Raw genomic sequence first — 17986 nt, forward strand, 5'->3', positions numbered from 1 at the left:
TCTTGGGATTTATGCCTGTAGTTCTTTTATTAAAAATATGACTGCCTGTGCAATCTAGACATAGTGATTATATTCACAAAAAATATGATTCAGTTATATGGGAGTGTATTGTAGGACACCTTTTATTAAACAGTGTGTCATGCTATCTGATGGCCCTGATATAATTATTCTACAAAAGCTTTTTTATTTTTAATTGACTTCTCAGAAGAAAGTTTGGTTTCTAAGGTCCCAGTCCTGGTAAGTTCTCCATGCAGGCATATCCTGTGCCAATGCACGCTGCAGGATTGGGGCCTGCTATTTTATTGGATGACAATAAGAGGATGCTTTTTTTCCTAGCTATTGTAAGACGACTATCCTTTTATTTTTGGTATCTAATTGTTAGCATACATGAAAGTGGAAAGGATTAACTGTATCTTTCCAACAGCTATCCCCTTTGTGGGTGTGTTCAGAGTTCTCTGCAGTAAAAACAATGTCTGACCAGAGACAGCAGCTGTTAAAAAAGTATATTTTACTCTCCACTTAATATGCTCCCCGCTAGCTCCCCTTGTTTAGCAGCACACTTACGCTCCTGACTTCCCATTGACTTCATTGGGACTTAAACAGATGCTTAAATGCTTGTTGAATCAGGATCTTAGATGGCATCCTAAAATACTAAAATATTTAATCTTCTGTAGGGTACATTTATTCAGTAAACTTTTTGATGCAGTAATGTTAGTATATCATCAATATGAAAACAAGAGCAGACTGATTTTTCTTGGTTGTGTCTATCCATCCACTCTATCTATCATGTTGTTGCATGTGATTTAAAAAAAAATAAATTCAGTGCAATTTGCAACAGTGCAGTAATCATCTTTTTTGTTTGTTTTTTGTGTTTTGTTTTTTTCTTTCTTTTCTGGTTTCCCGAAGGAGGCAGTCAAGGTTTGGAATTTTTTTAATTGCTCTACCTTTTTTATTACCTGTCTATCAGTGAAAGGTATCTTTTTGATTTCACCCACTTCTTTTTTCCAGCATCTAATTTCCTTAAAGCTCCCACTACAGCTTTCTTTCCTTTTTTCCAGTGGTTGGTCTTTTTTTTTTCAAATCCATTCTATTTTTCCATTCAGTGCATTCTTGTGGGTACTTTTGGAATCCTTCAGCTATCTTGTTCCTTCTATTTCGGGTTATTTTCCTATATCTCCTCTTTTCATTGTATGTGGCTAGTTTAATATGCAGTGTCTGTTGCATTGCAAAGATGTACCTTTCTAGGGATGTTGCTGTAGGTATGAATAAATTTGGTATCCAAACTTGGCCCACCTGAGGGCCTCATTGGCAACTTGCCAGTACCCCAAGAGCTGCACATATTTTGCCTAAATTATAGCAGATAACAGCTACCCTTCATGAAGCATGGTTCATAGAGATTATAGTTTGTAGAATGCAATGTTTCATCTTGATCCAAATGGCAATGTCTCATATCAAGATGGAACATCAAATGTTGTGATCTGTAGACTCTGCAAGCTGCACTGTAAATCACAATGACCCAAGCTTGATCTGCACAGGGTTACACTTGATATATTCTGTAGAGCTTTTTTCTGTTTCCTAAACATTTAGTCCAAGGAACAGAATTTAGAATGATATAGTACTTCAAAGATTTTAGCTACAATATGCTATCAACGTTATGTTAGTGATATGTATAGTAAATTAGAATTCAGTATGAGAAATTGGAAACTAGTAGGAACTGGACTTGTCATTTGTTCATATATAGATGAACTAGGAAATCGATATAATTTCTTTACTATTAAATGTGACTTATTTCACAGGCTCATCCAAGAGCAGAATATGAAGCTAAAGTATTAGAAAAATCACTGAGGAAAGAATACATACATAAAAAGGTATGGTAAAAATATTTATTTCTTTAACCACGTAAACTTCTTTGGTGAACAAATCCATTTACAGATGACTTGACCAAGATTCTGGAAACAAAAATAAACATAAAGACACTGTTGTATATCAAATATAAGCTTTCAAACATTTCTTTAACCATTAATTACATTTGCAGTAGTACATACATTTCATATATATAAAGTAGTACAACTCTAGAAATGACTTCAATGTTTGGGTATAAGATATATTTTAATAGAATTTTTCACCTATCATTTGAATTCTTATTAGGCTATGGATAAAGTTTGAGAAATCTATAACTTAACCTGGTATCTTGCAGTATTATAAGTAACTAGAACTTCTCAGAAGAGATTCTCATGCCTTCCTAGCATCCATCATCATAACAACATGCTAATTGTTTGGATCAAACCTTGAGGTCCTTTACTTATTCCAATCAAAGTTTGGCTGAATAAGAACTGAGCAAAAACTGAATGCTGATTCATATCCTACTGCAGATTTTCCCACAGGAGAGGTATCTGGAAGAGGAAAACTCAGGAAGCGTCTCTGATGGATTTTCCTCCCTACTTTTCCATTGGGAAATTAAGATTTGCTTTCTCCTTCTTTGTGGTGTATGTATCTATTGGAATGGACTGTTCACAAATTTAAAAATGCCTCTAAAAGACAAATATTCAGCCACTGGATTGGAATCTGGCTTTCTGCACTTAGGTCTTGAGATGTTTGTGGCTTTTAAAAATCCCATGGCATTTAATAAAATAGTTACTAAAATAGTTAATAATAATACTAACCCCAATATCCTGGCTGGATTCCAGCTTGGGCAATAACCTTCCACATTTCTAAATATAATCCCCCTGCCATCTCAGCTGAATAAGGTATCCTTCACTTCTGGTCCCAACGTCTTTTGTTGTGTTGTGGTTAAACAGTTGCTACGTGTCACCCCAGAGGTGGCTGCATTTCAGTGGTGGATGAAGTGATACCTGTGAGTAGCTTGTACAGCATAGCAGACGTTTGGATTGTAAGACACATTGGGATCCTTCAAGATAGAAGGTATTCTGTAAATGCAAGCTATTATTATAGCCAGTTATCATATGACAATTAGGTTACTTAGTGATGGACACCTATCTACTTAGTGATGGAATTATTTTAATTTTGTCTGTTTTGTTTTCTTACATGCTGACATTTAGGTATAGTTTGGCCATTCTTAAACAATGGCATCAGCTGGTTCGAATACATTTTAGTTAGACTATAGCAGAAAATGTTCAAGCTTAACCTCTTTAATATGAAAAGGTTTTAATTTCAGTGTGGAATATCTTACATGCAGCATTACTTTTAAAAAAAGAAGCTTTTTTGTGATGAAAAAAGAAGATCTGAATATGTTGTTTTTATTTCCCCAGCAAAAGTGGGGGGCTTTCTACTTTTAATACTTTAGAAATACAGGTCTCACTCCTGTAAATTTCAGCCTAAAGTGTCAATGTATTAAAGCTTGCAGTAAACATCCCTTCTGAGACCTCTTGGAAGCCAGTCAAACCAGGAAAAAACAGATCTGAAATTCCTGATATTTCTCAGACCAAACCTCAAAACGAAAAAAAAAACTTTCAGAAGAGAAGTCTTTCAGGCTTTCTTTATGCATCATAAAGAAGAAGAAAAGGGCCTGATATTTTGTAAATTCTTTGCAGGTCACCTTTAAAAGTGGGATTTCTTCCAGATAGTGGGTTGTTGGTTTTTTGGTTTTATTTTTATTTTTTTAAATAAACCTGAAGCTGGAACACAAACCATTGAGCAAACTAATGAAGTACTTGTTGCTAAATTGCACTGTGTACTTACTCAGCAGAGAGAGTGTGGATTAATTTGGCATTGTTAGTCAATGCTTTGTAACGTTGTATCGCATGGTCCTTTTTTTTTTCCTTTGATTGCCATCAGAAGCGTCGACATTTGCCAGAAGAGACAGCAAACAAATGGAGACAGAGAGTTAAGACAGTCATGGCTGGGGTGAAATTGGTACATTTCATTCAAATTTATGGAGAAACTCAAACTATGAGTAATTATGGAAGACACAAATTGATTGTTTTGGTTGTTGAACCTTTGTTTAATATTCACGTTCAGTTGTTATTTTCTCCTCTCTTCGGCACCCAGAAAGACACTGTGTTTACGTGTAGTGGGGATGGCACTGCATGGCTAATCTTTGGGTTACCATATTGAATGGATGTTGCATTTTTGTAATGAAGCATGTGCCACATGATTGACAGAGTTGCCTGCTGCTCTGTTAGACAACATGCATGTAACTTTGAATGAGATATTGTTGTTCAGTACAATGTAGTGTCATCTTCTTTAATGTTACTTTCCTTTGACATTTTCTTTCCGCTCTTAAGAAATCACTCTCATGCTGCAAACTTTACAAATGAAATCAGATCAGAGATGACTTTCTAAATGAGATTGTCATTCCCAGATAGATTGTGTGATCAAAATTGATGGAGTGATCAAATATAGTAAGTGTGATCCTGCAGAGATTTTGCATGTGAGTAACTTATCTCATGGGTAGTCTCGCTGGCATCAATATTATTCATGTGTGTAAAAGTTACTCATAGTTAGGTGTTCACAGGATTAGATCCATAGCAAAGGAAAATCAACCCTGGCAACATTGCACTAAGGGCCCAATCCTGAACAGCCTCCCCCATGTGAGCAATCTATATTGCAATGGGATAACCTATAGGATCAAGTATTCCTCATGTGAGTAAGGCTTGCAGGGACAGTCCTAATGGTGCTTTATTGAAAACATATTTTAACAAAAAAAGTTGAAATCTTTTCTGGGAAAGGAAAATAAAATATTTACACTAGGAGAAATCTAATTTCACAGTGTAATAGTTTACTTAAGTGTGTTTCTCAAAAAAGCTGTTCAGACTCATTTGTACAATGCAGGACTTAGCACCAAATTGAAGCTAAATGTGCTGTAAGAAGTTTTCCTGTATAAAATTGTATCTGTAAACATGTGTCCTTCCACCTTCCAACTGGTTGCGTGTTTGATTGTTTTCCTGTGCCTTGGTGTTTTTGTTACAAGAACAAATAGAAGGGATCTTTTTAGATGCTGTATTAAATTACAGGGTGGATTTTTTTTTCATATTTTAGACTGATAAAGAGAAACTGACATGGAAAGATCGTTTTCCAGCATATTTTACCAATTTTGTTGGCATTATCTTCATGGTAAGTATTTCCTGGCAAATATTTAAGATTCACCTTAGTGAGTCATTGTGAAATCCACCTTTTACAATGGACACATCTTTATCTAGGAGAAAAAACTGTTTGATCACTTTAAAGTTTAAATCATTGGAAAATCACTTTGCTCAGGTGGTACTTGACTTTTGTTTTGCTTGTATGTCTTTCTTTCATAGTGTCCTTAATGAGGACTGGGAAACAAAAGATATATTTCTCTATAGAACTGTACACTTCCCATGCACTGCTTTGAAAGGGATGGTAATTTACCACACACAGTCTGCTTTGGAGAGTTTGTCAGTCATGGGTTCTTTTGGATTACAGGTTCCAAACTGAGTGTGTCTTCTCTTGCATCTGAGTCAGAGCAGTCGAAGTTCACCAGTTACATGTAACACAGGGTCTGTAATTCAGAAGATGGGCAGAAAATTGCTGTAGTTATTATGACTCAGATTGTCCCTTCTCATGGTAATACCTGCAGGACAGGTGGCTGGGGATCCCAATTCCAGAGTTCTTAACTAATTGTTCCATGAAATTGTCTCCATGGAATAAGCCCTGGGGTCTCCAAATCTGGATACTCCAAGGGAGGCCAAGGGCATTCAAATGGAGACCATGTGCTTCCATGCCAGTTCTGATCCTGGTGGCTACCAGCCTCTCAGCTCCTTAGCAGCACAGCTCCAGTACAGCCTCATTATCAGGGATTCCCTCTGGCCTTATCTGTCCTCTGCCTTAGTGTGTGTGTGTGTGTGAGCAAGAGAAAAGAGAGACTCTCAGTGGAAAAGATAATATAGGCCCTAGGCTATATTATCTCTTCCTGGGAATCTCTGTGAGGATGAGGAAGGACAAAATTGTCCTAGGCCCTAGTCTATACTTGGCCTATCCAGTTGCTGCCCCCTATTCCAGTGTGTAGACCCACAGAATGGCCTCTGAGGGGGCAGAGGTGCTACACAGGTAGCTGACCCCCCACTTCTGCATTGCAGGTAAAACAAAGAACTCATGGAGATGTTTGAGTCTGGGAACAATGATCTAGGCCTACATGTAGAATAGCCCACAGTTCAGTGTTTTAATTCTTTATTCCGAACGGGTGGGCCTGCACCATTTGGGATCAGAGGACAGAAATATGTTCCTGAAGTCCTCTTAAGGCCCAATCCTGAGAGGTTCTGAGTGCCTCCTTTGATTTCAGTGGGAGCTTCTCAGGAAAGTGCTCAGTATCTTACAGGATCATGTTCTTAATATACTCTTCCATTTAAGCAGGGCTTTTTTTCCCAAATCTTTCAGGAGTCAGCTATATTTTTCTGGGTTTTATTATACTCTTGTAATAATATGTAGTTGATCTGCAGCACCATTACTTTTAGTTTAATCTTTGAACTCTCACAAAATTGGAGGTCTCAGAAGGACATTCAGAAGTTAAGACACAAAGAAAAGCTAAGCCATATCACTCTCAGAAATATTCTCCTCTTCATATCTACAGGCCACATTCATTCCTGGATTTTCCTTTATAACAAGCCACTTACCACATATCCATTATGTTATGAGCATCAATTAAAAGTGAAGTGCATCAATATTAATATAAACTATACCTCTAGCATTTGCATTTAGCTTCCTTTTTATTAAGTGCTAACACCATAATATAAAATTACTGTTATGATCAAAGTGCTAGGAACAGAGGATCTGTGCCAGAGCCAATTGAAGTCAATAAGAGTCCTTTCAGTGATATCAGTGGGATTGGGATCAGGCCCAGGGAGTACATGGGAGGCATTTCAGAGTTCAATCTGCTTGCTGATGAATGACAGTCTGGTGTTTTATAACAGATAATGCCACCTTTTATTCCCAGGTTGGACTGACATTTGCTATCGTGTTTGGAGTCATTATATACAGAATCTCCACTGCAGCAGCCTTAGCCCTCAGCTCAACTCCCTCTGGCCGGTCTAGTGTTAGAGTAACAGTCACTGCAACTGCAGTTATTATTAATCTGGTGGTGATCATCATCCTGGATGAAGTATATGGCTGCATAGCCAGGTGGCTAACTCAGATTGGTAGGTATAAATCATTGTCAGTTCTATTAGATCAGTTATTTTATAAAGTACAAAAACTACTTATTTACATGGCATCATTTTCTAACTTCAGACAAATAAGCAAAAACAGGAAATTCAACCATAAGGCTGCAATTCTATCTCCTTAGCTTAAAGAAAAAACATCAAAGGGCACATGAAATTGGTTTTATTTTTAGCTGCTTTTTCTCTCTGCTGCTATTGCTCCAATTATGAGTGGGCAAAATGGATCCGGATAAATTAAAACTCTTGTGCCCAGTCATAACTTATTTTGGGGATGCAAATTATTTTGGGTCTTTCTAAGGTTTGGTAATGTACAGATACTTTTTCTTTTCTTTTCTTTCTTTCTTTCTTTCTTTCTTTCTTTCTTTCTTTCTTTTTTTCACTTCCAATCATTATTTATTTAGCACAGAAAAATATAAAGACATGGAAAAAAGAAGTGCCAAAACACTGTAGAACTAATTTTCTTGTGCTATTTTCAGACAGGACCAGAAGCAGAAGGGCCAGAAATTTTATCCAATCTCCTGTTTTATGCTAGATCCATACTAATTTTACAGACACAAATAGTTTGGATATTCTCATTGCAAGTGAGATTCATGGGAGTTCCAGACACAGAGTTGTTATCAAATTGGGCCTATTGTTTGCGAAATACTGTAAAGTAGGTCACCAAATTACCTTTCTTTTTTCTCTAATCAATTTTCTTATCTTCCCCTGCCATAGCTGTTTGTGTAAATGTGCCGTTCTGCCATCAATACATGCAGGCAGCTCCCATGGACTTCACTTGAGGACAGCCCTCCTGTTTTGTTATGCTCTTTTGTTGTTTTTTTAAAAAGGTCACATATATTAAGTAGATCAGAATAAGTTATCTGTGTGGCTTGTTTCTTTTCCCATTGGTCATTGCCTTCAGTGGTATCAGGTTTCTGCACCGCCATTTAAATATGTTCATATGTCTTTAAGGGAATAGTTGTTTGGATTACATTAGGGAGTTTTCCAAAGTCCCAACTTCATAAACCCTTAACACTTTCCAGTCCAGAAGTTTCCTTTATGTGTGTCTTGTTTATTTCAGAGGTCCCCAAAACAGACAAGAGTTTTGAAGAGCGGCTGATCTTCAAGGCCTTCCTTCTGAAATTTGTCAATGCCTACACTCCCATTTTCTATGTTGCTTTCTTCAAAGGCCGGTGAGTAACCTAGACATCTAGTTTAAAATTTCAGCTGTTACTGTGAGATTATTTTTGTAGGGACATGTTCTGATTGAGTCTCAGTGTGCAGCTAGTACTGGGAGTCTTACATACATCTAAAGATACATCTAAAGACATCTAAAGTGTGATCCATAGAATTTATCTGTCTCTCTCTCTCTCCTGGTATTGTCCCCTTACTTGACTTCCCACTTCTCTTTCTCATCTCCTCATGTTATCTCATTTTAACTAAAGTTTGTTTATTTTTCTTTGTTAGATGTACTTTTAAAATAAGTTTGTAGATATGTGTCTGTAATACTTAGGATGTATCTAGAAAACTTGGTAAAAACTTTATAATTTAACTAATTCACCAACTAAATTTAAAAAATAAAATTAAAATATTCCAAACACAAGTACCTAAAATTGTCTGAACTTTACTATGTGATGACAAATTATTAACTGATCCTAAAGTCCTTGGGCATGTGTAACTCTCATTCAAAGAATTAGCTATTTTACATGAAGGACTGCAGGATCAGATGTATAAAGAAGGTAGAATATAATTCTAACCATTGTTTCCAAACTATCCTAGATTTGTTGGACGTCCAGGAGATTATGTCTACATTTTTCATTCTTTCCGAATGGAAGAGGTAATTGTAATTTATCTTGTGCATATTCATCATTGATCAAGAAAATAACAGTGAATTCACGATCAAATGATTTGGCAAAAATGCTGACTTAATCTCCTTTCTTGGCTTTAGTGTGCCCCTGGTGGTTGCTTAATGGAATTGTGCATCCAGCTTAGTATTATCATGTTGGGCAAACAGCTGATTCAGAATAATCTCTTTGAGATTGGTATCCCGTAAGTAATATAGTTACCTTCATTTTATATCATACGTAAAGTACACTGCATATCAACCTTTTATGATGCAAATATCTGGCTTCTTTTGGTTTATAGTCCTCATGCAAGAAATCTTTACAGCAAGACTATGCCTGCAATATAGCTGTGTCTTTGTACCCCATAGCATTTTCAAACTCCTCATGCATTTTTGTAACATGCGGACTTTTTTGAAAAGTGTTAGACTATTGATTTTATACTCTTTACAGCTGAGTTTGATGTTCAGTATTTGGTTCAGTTGTTACCAGATTTGAATATCAGTGAGTGCTGATCCCTAATTGCTTGTCTTTACCTTTGGCTTTTACACAGTTTTTGTACAGATTATGAAAACTGATGATATAAGGCTTTTTTGTGTCTATTAGCATGAATTTAACTGTCATTCCTGAACCATCCAAACAGGGAGTGCTTTTTTAATGGGGAAAAAAACCTGCTAAGCTGATCATTTTTTTTCTTCCAGAAAAATGAAGAAATTAATCAGATATATCAAATTAAAGCAAAAACGCTCTTTAGATCATGAGGAGCATATGAAAAAAAAACAACGCTATGAAGTGGACTATAACTTGGAACCTTTTGCTGGGCTTACTCCAGAATACATGGAAATGAGTGAGTGAAGTGGAAAATAATTAAGTTTAAACTGTAATGACTATAACTGTGGAGATGGTGAGTTGAGTTCTTTGAACTAGCAGATATGATTCATGTTACACTACTTTATAAAAATGTCCCCCCTGGCAGTAACTGAAACCTTGCTGGCTGCTACAGGTGACTAACTGGTTCCTGTGGTATGGCATAATGGCCTGTGTGTGTGTGTGTGTATACCACTGTCCTAGAGTGGCTAACCTAGAGAAGATAAAAGAGCCCTATAACAACAGCTCAAGTGGAAAAGGGCTGGCTTCTATCTTCCATACCATATGTTTGTGGTAATAGCTGACAGCCATGGTTCCAGATACCTCAATACAGTACTGAAATACCAGGTGTTATCTGTTGATCTTTGTTACAGTTTAACACACAGTTTGAAATATACTCTATTTATAGCACCATTTACATTTGGCTCCAAGAGACAAATTTTGCTCTCAGTTGCACCCCTGTACACCAGCAATAACTCCACTGAAGTTAGTAGAGTTAATTCTGGTTTAAGAGAGCATAAAATTTGGCCCTGTTTCCTGAATTCTGGGCTGAATCCTCACAGATACTCCAGCAATCTCACACAGATCATACACAAATTGTTATTAGTAATTAGGGATGTTGATTAATCGCAGTTAACTCACGCAATTAACTCAATTGCACTGTTAAATAATAGAATACCCACCAAAATTTATTAAATTTTGTGGATGTTTTTCTACATTTTCATACATATTATATTCTGTGTTGTAATTGAAATCAAAGTATATATTATTTTTGCTTACAAATATTTGCACTGTAAAAATGATAAACAAAAGAAATTGTATTTTTCAGTTCACCTCATATAAGTACCATAGTGCAGTCTCTTCGTCCTGAAAGTGCAACTTACAAATGTAGATTTTTTTTGTTACATAACTGCAGTCAAAAACAAAACAATGTAAAACTTCAGAGCCTACAAGTCCATTCAGTCTGTCTTCTTGTTCAACCAATTGCTAAGACAAACAAGTTTGTTTACATTTAATGGAGATAATGCTGCCCTCTTCTTATTTACAATGTCACCAGAAAGTGAGAACAGGCGTTTGCATGGCACTTTTGTAGCCGGCATTGCAAGGTATTTATGTTCCAGATATGCTAAACATTCGTATGCCCCTTCATGCTTCGGGCACCATTCCAGAGGACATGCTTCCATACTGATGATGCTCATTAAAAAAAAATAAGCATTAATTAAATTTCTGACTGAGCACCTTGGGGGAGAATTGCATGTCCCCTGCTCTGTTTTACCGCATTCTGCCATATATTTCATGTTATAGCAGTCTCGGATGATGACCCAACGCATGTTGTTCATTTTAAGAACACTTTCACTGCAGATTTCACAAAATGCAAAGAAGGTATCAATGTGAGATTTCTAAAGATAACTACAGCACTTGACCCAAGGTTTAAGAATCTGAAGTGCCTTCCAAAATCTGAGAGGGATGAGGTGTGGAGCATGCTTTCAGAAGTCTTAAAAGAGCAACACTCCAATGCGGAAACTACAGAACCCAAACCACCAAAAAAGAAAATCAACCTTCTGCTGGTGGCATCTGACTCAGACAATGAAAATGAACATGCGTCAGTCCGCACTGCTTTGGATCATTATCGAACAGAACCCGTCATCAGCATGGACGCATGTCCCCTGGAATGGTGGTTGAAGCATGAAGGGACATGTGAATCTTTAGAGCATCTGGCACGTAAATCTCTTGCGATGCCAGCTACAACAGTGCCATGAGAACACCTGTTCTCACTTTCAGGTGACATTATAAACAAGCGGGTAGCATTATCTCTTGCAAATGTAAACAAACTTGATTGGCTGAACAAGAAGTGGGACTGAATGGACCTGCAGGCTCTAAAATTTTACATTGTTTTATTTTTGAATGCAAGTTTTTTTGTACATAATTCTACATTTCTACATTCCGCTTTCATGATAAAGAGATTGCACTACAGTATTTGTATTAGGTGAATTGAAAAATACTATTTTGTTTTTTTACAGTACAAATGCTTGTAATAAAAAATAAATTTTAAGTGAGCACTGTACACTTTGTATTTTGTTGTAATTGAAATCAGTATATTTGAAAATGTAGAAAACATCAAAAAATATTTAAATAAATGGTATTCTATTAGTAACAGTGCGAATAATAGCAATTAATTTTTTTAATCACTTGTCAGTCCTATTAGTAATTGATTAATTAGTACTTAATTTAAGCATAGAGTGTCAGCTTACTGCTGTTGAAGGAGCAGGGGACAGGTAGCTGTAATCCACCTTTCCATTCCCCTCATCCTGGAGGATGCTAAGGACTGCTCTGCGTTATGCTGGTTGCTGCAGTCTCATAAGCACCATTCCAGGGCTGATTGAAGTGTGGTACATTCCAGCCCCACTCCCAGCATGACTCCTCCCTGCCTCTGACATGCTTCCTATTCAGATGGGGAGCAGGTGGCCTAAACCTGGCTAAACCATCTTTGCACCACTCAGGGGATTTAATTAAGTCAAAAGAATTCCCAGCTGCCCCTTTAGGGCATCTTCGTGGTTGGTTTGTGCTGCCTGACCAGCACAAACTATCAGAACAGGGACTTATGGCTCTTTATGCTTGGATGAAGTACCAATTAATCAACTACATATTGAAATTTGTGTGAGGTATAACTAGCAAGTCTCTCTATGTTGTTAGGGTTTGTAGAAACATTTACAGGGGCAGCATTAATTTGTTGTAACACACCAAAGCACAGTTCATAATTGCAGAGCACTCTCAGTGAAACAGTTTCTCTTTTCAGTTATCCAGTTTGGATTTGTAACCTTGTTTGTTGCATCCTTCCCGCTGGCTCCTTTGTTTGCGTTGTTGAACAACATCATTGAAATACGTTTAGATGCAAAGAAATTTGTCACTGAGCTTAGAAGACCAGTTGCAGTCAGAGCAAAAGATATAGGTAAGTAGATTACCAAATAGCCTAGTAGATTACCAAATAGCCTAGTCATGAGGTAATGTTACTCCTTTTTTATTTATTGATTGATGGCAGGAATTTTTTTATGCTGAGTTGGGTTAATTAACAGGAAGATCTTTATAGTACAATTGAAAACATTAGAGTGTAACTTAGCTGTGAATTGTCATAACTTATCAAAGCTTTACTTTTAAAATATTAAGAGCAGTGTTTTAAATTCAGATTAATATTTTATTAAGTTAGCATAAAACATCTGAGGATCAGGAATGATCAATAAAACAATGAGATACAGTGCATGGTTTTCCACATCAATAGTTCTTCCTGGCCATGCAAGTTTTATTGCGGAAACAAAAGCTTCTGCATTAAAAACTCCAGATCCTCTGCTGGGCAGGGGAGATACATAGGGGCAAAGGGGAGACTGAGTGACTGTTGAAACATGTGGGAGTTATTTCAGCTGCTTCCTTCCTGGCCAGTATGAATTCTGGGACATTGGAGGCTAGAAACAGCAGTGGATCTGGCTGAAACCAGGTCCTACAATTGCATAGAAGCACAGAACCAGGTCTGCTACCTGCGGGATCTCTTGACGGCAGAGGAGATGAGAGATGGATTTGCCCCTGCAAGCTATTTTCCCTCATTACCAGTTAATTGGGATACTGGAAATTCACAAACAGAAAACTCAATGAAAAGAATTATTCACGTTATAGTATAGTCAATCTGAGCAAAGAAAATCTACTGTTAATTACCATACAATGTGTTCCACAGTTCTGGGGCATTTCTGAATGCTCCCCACTGTGCCTAGGTATAGAAGGACACATGAAGGGTTGTTTCTGTGGTCTTTTCCTTTCCTTTTGTCAAATTGTTGCCATCACCATCACATCCTTTTTTCTGTAGTTTGTGTGAGTTCCCTGGCTTCTTCAGCAACTTCTGTGTTTTTAAAATGTCTGTGTATTGTAATTCAGTGCTAGTGAGATAGTTGAGGAGAATTTCAGATTAAAATGAGTTTCTGCCAAGGTTCCACAGGGCCAAAATATCACCTTGTCATGAAGAAAACCACATAAGGCTTGAGACAGGAATTAACAGACAGAAAGGAGGAGCATGCATAATGAGAGGGGATGTTCTAGAATCTAGATAACAGAAATCCTGTGCAATCTCTGGCAGTGACCAGGGGCCTACTCCTGCTCCCCACAATCAGCTCTTCACCAAGCACAACTGGTACACAGCCCAAGATTGGCCTTTAAACATGAGCAGAAGAAGACCCTATATCTGATTCTGTTACAACTCTGCTGGAAAAACAGATGCTTTTTTCTGCTCCGCTAGTTTTTCTGAAACACGAATTAAGTCACTGTTGCTAAAAAGAGATATACTAACCAGATGCAAAATAAATGATGAGAAAGGTGGAGTTGACTGTATGTTTATTCACAGATGCTAGAACTAGGGGTGCTGAGGGTGCTGCTGCACTACCTGACTTGAAGGGGTTTCTATCATATACATGATTTAAAGCTTGATTCAGTGCCTCTCAGGAGCCTCGCTATACAATTTGTTCCAGCACCCCTGTGCTTATTAGTTGCTCAGGGTTTATCTTAATTACATAGGATTCTCTAGGTTACAAAGTACTAGTCCCTGGAAACTTTATGTATAGTAAACACGCACCAAACCAGTAGATGTTAGACAAACTCATCTTGAGTGTCTAAGGGCTACAGAAGCTCAAGTCCCAGCTGGGGTGCTGTTTTGTCATGGAACTGTGACCTTATACATCTAGATACCAGAGTCATTGGCACAGATCAAACCTGGGACATTCAGCACCAAAACCACAGGCCCCTAGTACTTGAGCTAAAGGAGAACTCTTTTAGCTGTGATTAGTAACCAGAAGGTTGTTACAATCCTAGGGGGACAGTTGCTGGTTGGGTGCGTTATCATATACACAAAATCAGTGTGTTATACCAAGACACCACAGAATATAAGGAGAGACTGCGCAGTGGGACTGGGTGATCTTTGTGCATCGTCCTTCCAGCACACCCCCACGGTTGATACTAAGTTAATATGCTGTCAGTATATCTTTTCCATGCACAGCCTCCATACTGCAGAAACCATGCTCAGGGGTTCCCAGATACAGTGAAGTGAGCAGCAAGGGGAAACCTTACCAGAGTGGCTTCATTGGAACCATGCTGCTGGGGAGGAGGGCAGAGGCAATGCAAAGAAATAAGGCATCCATGTGGAAAGCCCTAGTTTATGACAGATCCCTTAAGATTGGTACTCTCAACAGAGCAATATATTCTGCAAAGGGATCTTCTGTTGAGATTCTAGTTCCCCATGTGTCATTTTTTCCTCCTTCCTACAGAAAATTATTTGGGCCCATTTGATCAAGCTTCATGATTTTTTTGCTTATATACTGGCTACTTTCTTCCATTTTGCAGTAACCTTGCCTTCCTCTTCCCCCTCCCCCCCGCAAAAGAGTGGCTGGCTCAGGTGCTTTTAAAAATGAGGCAGGTGTCTAAATATGGATGTATGGAGCCATATTTTAGGCTCCTGTTGGTTTCTGTTGTATGAAATAGGGTTTGTTACAAACTGAAGACAAACTAAATAAAGTTTGTTACAAACTAAATAAAGCTGTAGTGATGTGCAATCACGAGACGTGGCAGATACATGATATTTTCAGTTAACAATGATAAGTTTAACAATCTGAAAGCATTTACCACCATGTTTGTCTTTCCCATAGGAATCTGGTATAATATCCTCAGAGGTGTAGGAAAACTTGCTGTAATAATAAATGTAAGTAATCCTTTGTCAGTAAAATTTGAATGCAATGGGCCTGATTCTCCACTCCATTACACTGGTTTTCTTCTAACTAATTTCCACTGAAGTCAGTGGAGTCACATGATTTAAAGAAGCTCATCAACTAGAGAATCAGGTCCAGGGTTTAGTTTTACATTGTCACAGCGTATCATATATTATTTATGCATTATAAAAACTTGCAAAATTAAAAGGTTCAGTACTAAAGGCTAGTTGGCAATAAAAGCCATAGTAAACACAATCAGTGGTAGCCTTGGCATCTTTTTCCAGACTATTTTTACTGCATCTGCTGACCTTAAACTAGCCTTTCTTCCTAGTGGTCTAGATATTTTGTAAGTATCTTTCCCTGATCACATTTTTAAACAAATGCTAATTTAAAAAACCTGTTACCCCTCTACACATATTGGGCCAGATCTTCACCTGGTGCACGTCAGTTTAGCTTGACTGCATTCAGTTTACACCACCTGGGGATCTGATGTGTTCATATGATGTGTTCATATTAGGAAGATGGGATATGATCCATGTCTTTAGGACTCTGTGCAACTACGGAAATTAATAAGAATGTTTTCATTCACTTCAATGAGTGCAGACTAGGCCCTTAGGAAAACATGCAAGACTACTTCGATGTGTCATACATGTGATGCTTTGGATCATTCGAGTCTTCAGAAAACTTTTATACTGGGGTTAAAACAGTAGAATAGCTCTGACTTTTGTTTACATTTACACATTTTTCTGTGGGGGTGTATTCCATGTGGTACACAAACAAACACTATTTCATCTCATAGTCCCTTCACACCCACCAAAAGTTAGATCTGTGTCAAAGTTACAAACAAGGTGAAAAGAGGGTCTAGAAACAACAAGAGAGGAGACAGTGCTGGACATGTGGCTCTTCTTGAATACCATGCATCTGTGGAGTCTCTGGTTTTCTCCCAGCCTTAAGTTCTAAGGATGTGATTTCCCCTTACATTATCTTATAAATAGATCCGGATGAAATCTTTCAAACAAAATTTTTCTCAGGAAAAAATGCAGATTTGGGTCAACTGAAACACTGTGCAAATTTGTATAGATTTTGTTGAATCGCTTTGGTCAAAAATAAATAGCCTACAAAAAATTTTGAAAAAGTAAAAATGTTTCATTTCAACACTTCAAATTAAACATTTTGATTCAAAATGACTTTTTATTTTGAAATTACCTTGAATTTCATTTTGTAAAAATTAAAAAAGAAAAAGAATCAAAATCAAAATGGAGCCTTTTGTTTTGAGTAGAACAAAACATTTTGTGTGACCCAAAATGAATTTTTTTAACTTTTCTATTCACTAAAAGTTTTGAAAATTTTCATTTTCTGGTCAACTCAAAATTATTGTTTTCTTGAATTTTCAGACTTGACAGAAAACTAAACAAATCTATTATTTGCACAGCTCTACTTTTAAGCTCCCTCTCTAGCTCCTGGACAGTTGTCACTGTGGAGTCTTCTTCCAACTGGAAGGAGAAGATGAGAGGCCACTCAGAGGCCTGTGCCACTCTTGAAGTGGTCCTCAGGATAGCAAAGAGCATATAGCCCATCACCCTCCCTCCAAGCAGGTTAGCTTCACCATGCACCTCAGTCACTTGGGAAGTGATTTCTCACTGAAGACTGATCCAAAATCCATTGAAATCAATGGAAGGACTTCCACTGACTTCAGAGGACTTTGGATCAAGCCCTTATTTCCAAGCAGGGAAGTCTCAGAGGCAGCACCCAGAATTGTTGGCAGAGCTAGTTCCCAATCAGTCTTATATTTTGGTGTTCTGCCTTTAATTTCCCCTTTCTCATCTTTTCTGCTTCTCCTCTTTTGCCTTAGAAAATCTTCCTATTCTCCCACATTCCTCCCTGTAATCTCTCTCTTCAGGAATTAACCACTGTTGTTCTCCTTACCTTAATCTATCTACTCTCTGTTTTCTATCATAGCATAAGTAAAACTTTTTGTACTGCACATACATGAGCTGCACGCAAATTACAGTCTTTCATGATAGCAATAAATGAGAAAAGCCAAAGCTATTGAGAACACAACTAAATTGTCTGTCCTTGCACTCTGTATATCACGCTTATTTATAAAACCTGAGGAGAATAAGAAATTTTAGTGACTGTAAAAAGGCCATCTGGCCCAACATGCTTGCTGTTTTATCTTGATCTAGTTAAAAACCTCATTAAAATTAACAGATTTTTGCAAAGCAGAGGGCATTTAAAGAGTTGGTTCACTGTAAGTTATTTGCAGCACATAAAAGTACATCCAGAGCAATCAATCAGAGCTTATACAATCCATCTGGGACCAGTTGTAATTGGAGCAGAGGGGAATAGCATGGTGTTTTGCTTTTTAGCAATGTTGCACAAGTTATTTTGTACAGTCATAGGCTTAATATAATTAATACACAGC

At 37.5% G+C, this 17986-nt stretch overlaps 1 protein-coding gene across 3 annotated transcripts in view; it reads left to right on the top strand.

Moving 5' to 3' along the window:
• The window catches only part of ANO1 (anoctamin 1), a 132921-nt gene that overhangs the window by 107837 nt on the left and 7098 nt on the right, over positions 1 to 17986 (top strand). For 2 of the 3 annotated variants that reach the window (XM_037899984.2, XM_027830143.3), the window contains 10 exons: positions 907 to 918; positions 1797 to 1868; positions 4999 to 5073; positions 6914 to 7115; positions 8197 to 8308; positions 8895 to 8952; positions 9064 to 9164; positions 9658 to 9803; positions 12621 to 12773; positions 15502 to 15554. In XM_037899984.2, the coding sequence (XP_037755912.1) occupies positions 907 to 918; positions 1797 to 1868; positions 4999 to 5073; positions 6914 to 7115; positions 8197 to 8308; positions 8895 to 8952; positions 9064 to 9164; positions 9658 to 9803; positions 12621 to 12773; positions 15502 to 15554 (984 nt within the window). Of the gene's footprint in view, positions 1 to 906; positions 919 to 1796; positions 1869 to 3795; positions 3874 to 4998; positions 5074 to 6913; positions 7116 to 8196; positions 8309 to 8894; positions 8953 to 9063; positions 9165 to 9657; positions 9804 to 12620; positions 12774 to 15501; positions 15555 to 17986 lie in introns of all 3 variants that reach the window. The other variant, XM_043549369.1, reaches the window with a different exon arrangement.

The sequence above is a fragment of the Chelonia mydas genome, chromosome 6 (genome assembly GCF_015237465.2).
Source record: "Chelonia mydas isolate rCheMyd1 chromosome 6, rCheMyd1.pri.v2, whole genome shotgun sequence".
NCBI classification, from domain to species: domain Eukaryota; kingdom Metazoa; phylum Chordata; order Testudines; family Cheloniidae; genus Chelonia; species Chelonia mydas.